This window comes from Grammomys surdaster, unplaced genomic scaffold (genome assembly GCF_004785775.1).
Source record: "Grammomys surdaster isolate TR1022 unplaced genomic scaffold, NIH_TR_1.0 311, whole genome shotgun sequence".
NCBI classification, from domain to species: domain Eukaryota; kingdom Metazoa; phylum Chordata; class Mammalia; order Rodentia; family Muridae; genus Grammomys; species Grammomys surdaster.
Window position 1 is genome coordinate 1,680,661 of NW_021604730.1, and position 8,752 is coordinate 1,689,412.

The 8,752-nt window shown below is 38.2% G+C and overlaps 1 protein-coding gene across 2 annotated transcripts in view; it reads right to left on the reverse strand.

Moving 5' to 3' along the window:
* The window catches only part of Lrrc40 (leucine rich repeat containing 40), a 29,405-nt gene extending 20,660 nt beyond the window's left edge, over window positions 1-8,745 (reverse strand). The window contains exons 1-4 of one of the 2 annotated variants that reach the window (XM_028777594.1): window positions 8,556-8,745; window positions 4,864-5,045; window positions 3,861-3,934; window positions 1,775-1,904 (exon numbers count right to left, since the gene is read on the reverse strand). In XM_028777594.1, coding sequence (XP_028633427.1) covers window positions 1,775-1,904; window positions 3,861-3,934; window positions 4,864-5,045; window positions 8,556-8,706 — 537 coding nt within the window. In that variant the 5' untranslated portion in view covers window positions 8,707-8,745. The remainder of the gene's footprint in view (window positions 1-1,774; window positions 1,905-3,860; window positions 3,935-4,863; window positions 5,046-8,555) is intronic. The other variant, XM_028777595.1, reaches the window with a different exon arrangement.
* Window positions 8,746-8,752: the final 7 nt, after the last annotated feature.

Genomic DNA, 8,752 nt, shown 5'->3' on the forward strand with positions numbered 1-8,752 from the left:
AAGGAAGGAAGGAAGGAAGGAAGGAAGGAAGGAAGGAAGGAAGGAAGGAAGGAAGGAACAAAGGAAGGAAGGAAAGGAAACCTGGGAACCTATGCAGAAGAAAGAGAAAACTTTGTAAGGTTTCCTTTTAACTTTTACCTCTACATGACGCCCTTTTCTAGAGAAAAACAAAACAGAAAACAACTTTTAGAACTGGAGAGACAGCTTGGCAGTTAAGAAAGCTAGCTGCTCTTCAGAGGACCTAATTTAGTTTCTAAATTCAGTTCCATCACCCACCCACACTAGGCAGCTCACAACCACCTGTAATGTCAGCTTTAAGGGCTCCAATACCATCTTTCAGCACTTGCATGGACATACCATACACTCATACAAACACATACTCATAAAATAAAACTATACTTAAAGTTTTTTAAATCAATTTTAAAATGAACTTACAAAATTAACTTTTTTATATTAAAATCTATATGGCTCTCCCTCCTTTCTTCGATCTACAAATGCCTTTTACTTCTCAAACCTTACTTCCAATATGATCAAATTGAAAGACAAATTTTCATTTTAATCACTAGCACAAATGGTAGTCATATGAAGGAAGTCTGTATATACAGAATAAATACGTAAACACTCAGAAATAGCTTTTTCATTAGTAAGAAATAAAACCTAAAGCTAAAACGAGAAATCAGTTTTCTAAAACATGCCAAGGCCAAGGCCAGGGCACAGTATGAAATGACAGCACATACTGTGGGCTGGAGCCTCTCAGTCAGAGGACTGAAGCCTTATAGCTGAAACATCTTATGGTAGACTCTCATCCTGTTATAAAGGAGAGAAAAGGAATTTGCATTTTGGAGGCAAACTGACATCTTTTAAATGTTAATTTTATTCTTTGTCAGTGGTATAACTTAGGACAAATATCCTGTTGGATAAGCTTCCATTTCTTACTATATTAAATAAGAAGGGTCAGATATACTTACCTTGCTAATTAAAACTATTAAAATAATATTGTACTAATTTATGGTTGACCCTGGTTAGGAAAGATGAAACAGACAGCACGAAAGTTCTGCCAAAAAAGGTGTTAATTTGAAAACTGAGGTAAAGTAACTACTCTGGTTAAGAAAGATGAAACAGACAGCATGAAAGTTCTGCCAAAAAAGGTGTTAATTTGAAAACTGAGGAAAAGTAACTACTAAGAAATTGGAATATGTAGGGCAGCAAGGCCATTGGGTAATTCAGAAAACAGAATATAGAGAGGATAGGAAAAAAGAATGGATGTACTTTCAAGACCACTTCCCTCTATTCTACTAAGGTGTAAAAGCCTATGAGATAAGGGCTGGACAGACTGTTCAACAGTTCAGAGCACCAGCTCCTCCTGGAGAAGGCCCAGGTTTTATTCCCAGTTATATGATGACTCATAACTGTCTGTAAAATCAGTTACGCCCTGGTATCCAGAAGAGAGCGTTGGACACTCTGGAACTGAAGTTATCAAGATTTGATGCCCTCTTTAAAAGAAAATAAGAAAAAAAAAACCCTCTGAATAACAAAGGCATATCCACTTTTTCTAATCTCTATTCCTGAAGTATAACTTAAAGTTCATTTGATAACATAGAAAAGCCATGTTTACAGTCACTAATTTAGCAATCTAATTAAAAATAATTTCTGGTAAGCTACTAAAAAAATCAGCTGCCTATGTCCTACCGTTTAAATCATACACTCAGTTCTCCAGCCTAGTGAAAATTCCCAACATCCCCAAATCATGCAAAAACCAAAAGTCATAACTTACTAAATCTTCTAAGCAGGAAAGGTGCTCAAATCCCTCAGGTATGCAAGTCAGCTCATTGTGCTGAAGATGCAGCGCCTTCAGGTTTTTTAAGCTTGTAATTTCTTCAGGCAGCATTTTCAGTTTGTTATGGCTATTAGTTAATAAAATAAAAGCAGAATGACTTAGTAGACTAAGAAGTATTTACCAAAGGCTTTTGTCAACCAACCACATGGGCTCATCATAACTATGGTGCTATCCATCCAAGTGTTTATCAAAACCCACATCTCCAAAATATACACCCATCAGCAGAAATTTAAACCAACCAATATAGGGTTTGAAAGAAAACCAGCAATGAAAAATATTACTAAGTAAACATAAATAATTTGTAATCTTTTTATTGCTTGTTTAAAATCTGTTTATTTAACATGTAATGTGAAAGGGACTTATTGGACTCTATTAAATATTTACATTGTTCCAGAAAAAAATATGTTCACATACACATTGCAATGGAGCTATATATTTTTTGTAATATTTATTTTTATGTGTATAGCTGTTTTGCCACATGTATGTCTGTTTGTCTGGTGTGCATCAAGGCCAGAAGAGAGTGTTGGATACTCCAAAACTGGAGTTGTGGACAAGTGTGAGCTGCTGTGTAGGTTTGGAACTTGAACCCAGATCCTCTGGAAGAGTACACAGTGCTCTTAATTGTTGACCCATCTCTCCTGCCCCTGGAACTGTGTCTGATATGGAGGCTAGGTTTTTAATTTCATGTTCAAAACAGAAGCAGTTATTTCTATTTTCAGATCTGGTAGGTCTGGCAATACTCAATCTGACTCTGTACTTATTGAACTCTTCTGAAGAGATACTCAACCTACTGATGTAAAAGTCAGTAAGGACAATATACTTCCTGGTAATTAAGAGAGGAAGCAGGCTTTGGCATCATGGCTTATTTGGTTAAAGCACATGTCTCATAAACATGAGAGCCTTGGTTTGAATCTCACAGGTGCCTTTGTACAGCCTAAAGGGTAGTGCACTTTCATCTGTTTTGAATTGTAGTTAACCTTTACAAATTGCTGGATGTGGTGGAACACACATTTAGTCCCATCATTCAGGAGGCAGAGGCAAGCGTATCTCTGGAGTTTGAGGCCAGGTTGGTCTACAAAGGAAGTTTCAGTTCCAGGGCTGTTATACAGACAAACTCTGTCTTAAGGAAAAGGGGGGGTGGAGGGGGGCGAGGAATGAATAAATTTCAGGTATACCATAATTTAAATATTCAACTATAAAATCTATCTCATTTTCTTAGTTCACATATAATATAAATACATATAATAGGAAAGGGAAACACATTACATTATTATATATTATATTATGTATTATTTTACACTAAAATAATGGAACCCAAAGGTGTTGGGACATGTTTAACTACTACTAATAGTTAAAAGTCATGAGGTTTGGCTCAGCTGCTGAACAAACATGGGGTCCTGACATCCACTAAGTGCCACAAAACCCAAAAACTGAAACCAAAACCAACAAAAGAGCACAAAATTCTTCACCACTAATGAAATAATTAGTATTTCTAATCTACTGTGTAATACCTAGATTTTCAGGCTAAAAATGTAAATTAAGACCTGAGATTCTGAGAAAGAAGTTTTCTAAAACAGGAGCCAAAAGTATTTCATAAACATAAAATATATAAAAATCAAGTGGCCTTAAATCTAGAGAATCAAATACGATGTAATACATTCTAAAAACAAAACATTAGACAAAGTTGCTGTCTGTGTGCAGCCCCACAGACTTGTGTGACTAAGGCAGGAGTCCCAGAGCACAGCCCTTTGGTGGTACACTGGCCCAAACAGCAAGACTCCTCTAAAGAGAATAAATAAACAAATCACTAAATCTTTGTTCTCCCTTAGCCAGTTTCTGGGATGATGCAAAGATCTGGTCTTGTTTTCTCCACTGGGGTAGAATCCAGCATCTGGCAGGTATTTAACCAACCCTGCTTCCTGCTGGGCCACACTGTAGTTCAAAGTTACTTTCTATGTGAAGAAAAGGCATTTCAGGTTCTTATCACTGTAACTTCAGTCTTAAAAATAGGTTCACACTTTACCTGACATTAAGTTTCTGAAGATTGTTTAGCTCTCTTATAGCTGAAGGAAGAGATGTCAGCTGATTATCATGTATCTAAAATGATTACAAGACAAAGTCAATATTCTTAGTCTTACAATTAGCAATATTTGAGCTTGGCCATTGGAAAAAAAATATTTACTAAACCCCTGTTCTTCGTATTAAATGGCAATGTGTTGGGTGATTAGTAATTTATTCTGTGTATACTGACCAAAATGCTGCTCAGAAATTGTGAACAAATAAGTTATTACTAAAATGAAAAGAGACCAATACAGACTTGGCCTGAGGAGGATCAATAGCAGCAGGGTTCTGGTGGTCTCTTAATATCACACACAGAACAGATATGAGCTGGGAGAACAGCTTTACAGTCTCACAGAATCACACTGTCTTCACAGTAGAAAAAAATCTTAGAATAAGCCAGACTATTGTTTTGTTATGTTACAGACACAAAACAAAACCACCTCTAAGAATGGCACTGTTTACACCCATCATTTCCACATTTCCACAGTTGAAGGGCTTAGGCACTGCCAATTTCACTAAAAATCTGTAGATTCTGAAATACACCCTTCACACTTATCGCATGGTAGGTCAACTTTCACTACAAAAAAAGACCCAATTAAAAACATAAAAAGTTCATTTACAGTCAATGAGTCTAAGGGCAAGTTATAAAACAGAAACACAAAATGCCTAAGTCCTATACTTACTTTAGTGTGTAAAATAAAAGCTAACAAGGGGGAATAATAAAACAAAAACAAGAACCCAAGTGTCAGTTCTGTTGGCACACATGACTCATTTAATCAATGCGTCTACACCAGGTCTATGGACATAGAGACATAGAGCCAATCCTCCAAGTCAATTTCTTATTTATATTGCATTCTATATGCTCAGCAAGGAAGGCTTTCTGTTTAGCAAAGCCTAAATTTAGCTCTTCAACTTGCCTAAATTCAGTCTTTTCAACTAAGATCCCAAAATTATAGTCAACTTACATCAAGAACAGTAAGGGCAGGCAAGAGTCGGAGGTCATCAGAGAGTGACTGAAGTTTATTGCTGGAGATGATGAGTTTGGTCAGATCTGTCTGTTCCCACCATCTTTCAGTAGAACTGAATGAAAGATTCTGATTGGCCTCTTCAGGAATGTCCACATTTATTCTCCAAACACACTGAGGGACTATCTCCATCACCACAACATCAAGAAGAAAAGGGAAAAAGAATAAAAATGAAGTGAAGACTAAGTGACACACTCATTGATTATTTAGCTTACAAATGGACCCAAATAACCCCAGGGCCTGAGGGACAGCATGGGGGGGGGTGTATTAGTTACTTTTCTATTGGTGTGATAAAGCACCAGGACCAAGATAATTTATAAAAGACAGTGTTTAATTTGGGTTATGGTTCCAGGGAGTTAGAGTTCATGATGGTGGAGTAAATGATCAGCTGAGAGCTTGAATCCTGAGCCACAACCATAAAGCATTGAAAGGTACACTGGGAATGTATTAGTCTTCTGAAACCTCAAAGCCCACCCTCAGTGACATACCTTCTCCAACAAGGTTACATCTCTTAATCCTTCCCAAACAGTTCTATTAACTGGGGACAAACATGTGAGCCTATGGGGCACATGCTCATTCAAACCATCACAGTCACATGAGTTGAATCTCAGAACATACGTGGTGGAGAAAACCAACTCCTGCAAGTTGTCCCAACTTGCCCATGTGCAGGTAAATAAATAATAAATAAATAAATAAATAAATAAATGTTTAAAAGGTATTTAAATACCAATAAACCAAACATCAATAAATTACAATACAATGTATTTTATTGGAGAAAAAGAAACAGACTGTAATGTGAATTTCACATGAGACCCTGAGTTTGATCCATAGCACTGAAAACATAAAATACAACATTAAACTCTCCTGACAACTCTGTGAGACAGCTGGTTTTACTATTCCTGTTTTGCAGGTGAAAGAAATGAGACATCAAGAAAATATGTGACCTACCCAGGGTTTAGCAGGTACATCAGCACTGCACTCTAATCTCTGTAGAGTCACTTGCCATTACAGCCTGTGAAAGGTATCTGGCCCTACCATTCTACCAGACATAATTTTGTATCTTACCCACCACACAAAACTGTTTTACTCTACTGTAGCAAAAGATAACACCTACAAAGTAGAGAGTAGAACAGTCACTATGAAGTAGAAGCTCCACTGGAATGCTTGCTTCCAGGCAAGGTCCTAGGCTCCATCTGAGATAAGCAAAAGCTTGAATCTCTAGGAAGAAGCTTGTCAACAGGCTGCATCAAAGCTTCTGTCCTTATGTAGTCAACTATATAAAGCGAGTCCTTCACTCCCTAACAAAGGTATGGCTGCAGGAGGGTGACACAGAACTTGGAATATGACTCAAGCCAATCAATCACTAGTTATGCCCTACCTTCATTGTCATTCAAATTCACCAGAGACTTCCCAATCGGATGCTGGAACGGGGCCTTGCCTCTTTATGAGTCAGTAAAGAAGAGTCAGAATAAGGAAAACAGATTTTAGCCCCAAGGAGACAAATAGAAGAAAAGCTTTAGAAATTCAAAAGGGGAAAGAATATAGGGAAAGAGCAGAAAATCAGCTCCTCCGTCTAGGTTCCTGCCCTGACTTACTGCCAACTTACTCTTGGTTATGGTATATTCTCACAGCAATGGTAACTCTTACTACAACTAGTAATGGTATATTAGTGAGCAATAACTTATTTTCAATGTATGTATATATTTATAGTTTACTGGGTTTGGAGTCACAACAGTCTGTCTCTTTGTTGATGGGTGGTATTGGAGATTGAGCCTTCAAGAACAGTCTACTCAGTATGAAAATACCCTTTTTTCAAAACTCTAGACTAGATATACAAACCAACAGATGTGCAAACTGCAACACAGAGCTATAAAAAAAAAAAAGAAGGAAACATAATCCCTCAAAAGTTGCAACTGATCTTTACAGATACTGAAATAGACAACACATGAAACCTTAAATTTTCAGGTAAGAAATTATCAATAAATTAAAAGAAGATACAAACAAGGTTTCAACCTAGGCCTCAGAGAAGAGACTCAGCAAAATGGATGAAAACATCAACAATATGGGTGAAAAAAAGTTAGGAACATGGAAGAAAAATTCAGAAACTGAGATGGGGGGGGGGAGTCTTCCTATATCAATTAGCATAGCCAAGACAATCCCCCACAGACCCACCTACAAGCCTACTTGTGCTAACCCTAAAAAACACCACTTTCCTATTGTTCCAGTGCTGTGCAAGAGGCTTCCCTACAATGGCATTATCAATTACAGCTGTCTTTTCAGTACCAGCCTAAACGCTCTCCTCCTGAATTTGCCTTTGCAAAACGAACCAGTATATCGTCTTCTCTCAGGTACTCAAGGACAAGGGTAGAATGAAGCCACTTCTTGGCCAAAATATAATGCAAATGGCTGCTAACCCAATTCCCAACACAGTCCTTGTTTCCCTGTAAAGCTTCAAGAAGTCAGGCTTCCAGTGCCTACACATCTGCCAGCATTCTGATTTTCCAGCTTCCAAAAAAAATCCCAAACAAACAAACAACAAAACAAAACCAGACCACTATGCTCTGCCCATAACATTCAGTGTTTTTCCTAGACCTACATTCCAGAACCTTTCACATTCTAGCCATACAAAATAGTTCAAATGTCAGAAGGAACCACACAGTCAGATTTACCAACTTCCTGGGTACTGATTTCTATCGTACTCTTCTTTTACAGATGCTGTGGTAAAAATACCATTAACAAAGCACCTTAAAAAAGATGCTCACAATTTCATTTGCAGGCCATCAGTCAAGGTGGCAGAAACATGTAATAGCTACTCACAACATAACTACAATCAAGAGCAGAGGGAGAAATGAATCAAGGCACGCACAACTTTTTATACAGCTCACCCTTGGGTCCAAGACCCAAATCAGGGAATGCTATAGCCCACAGTGGGCTAGATCTTCATACATCAATTATCAATCAAGACAGGTCTTCATGGACATGCAAGAGAACATGATTTAGATAATCCCTCATTGATTGTGTCAAGTTGACACAAGTAATCATCACATTCAGAAGCACACACATGTTTTTACTTAGTCAACCTTGATACGCAAGTACACTATTAGAAGTGATAGATTTTAATCAATGCAAGTAGAAAAAAATATTACAGAAAGAATGCTTTACTTCTCAATCCTCTCTTTCTCTGTCCTCTCCTACCAAACACATACACTACAAAGGTATTTATTTACACTTAGTAACATGTAGATTTGTGCTTGTTGGTCATTCACAGTTTTCTTAGAATGTTCTCAAATTCATAAACTCTGCAGCATTTATTCTGAATTACTACTTAGGATACGTAGTATGTTTGTCAACTGAAGATCAGGTTGACCTCCTGATTTTTCTCAGCTGAAAAAAGAAAACGGTCTTGAAAGAGAAGTATTCTAAGCTCACAGATAGGAGGCGGTGGTCAAATCAAAGACCTGCCTATCATCTATCTCACAGCTAGTTTACTCCCAAACTACGATGTTTATCCTTCATTCTGTGGACATCTCAGTAAACACTCCGAGTAAGTCATGGCCACAGTCCTAGCAGGGCCACGGAGCTGGCGTGGGTGGGTGCACAGGGGACCAAGAGGGTGTTTGCTGTTGCCTCACCTTCCCCGAGGTTCCTTCCCGCCAAGTTGAGTTGACCGCTGCTCCTCGCTGCCTTCAGCAGGCCCTGGGGAACAGAGGGACCTCTGTCCTTGCTTTCCGTGTGGAATCCCGCACGAGGGTCAAACCTAGGGGTTCTCAGCTGGCGCGACATATTCAAAAGCTCAGACCGGAAGCCCCAACCAAGGCTGTGACGTTTC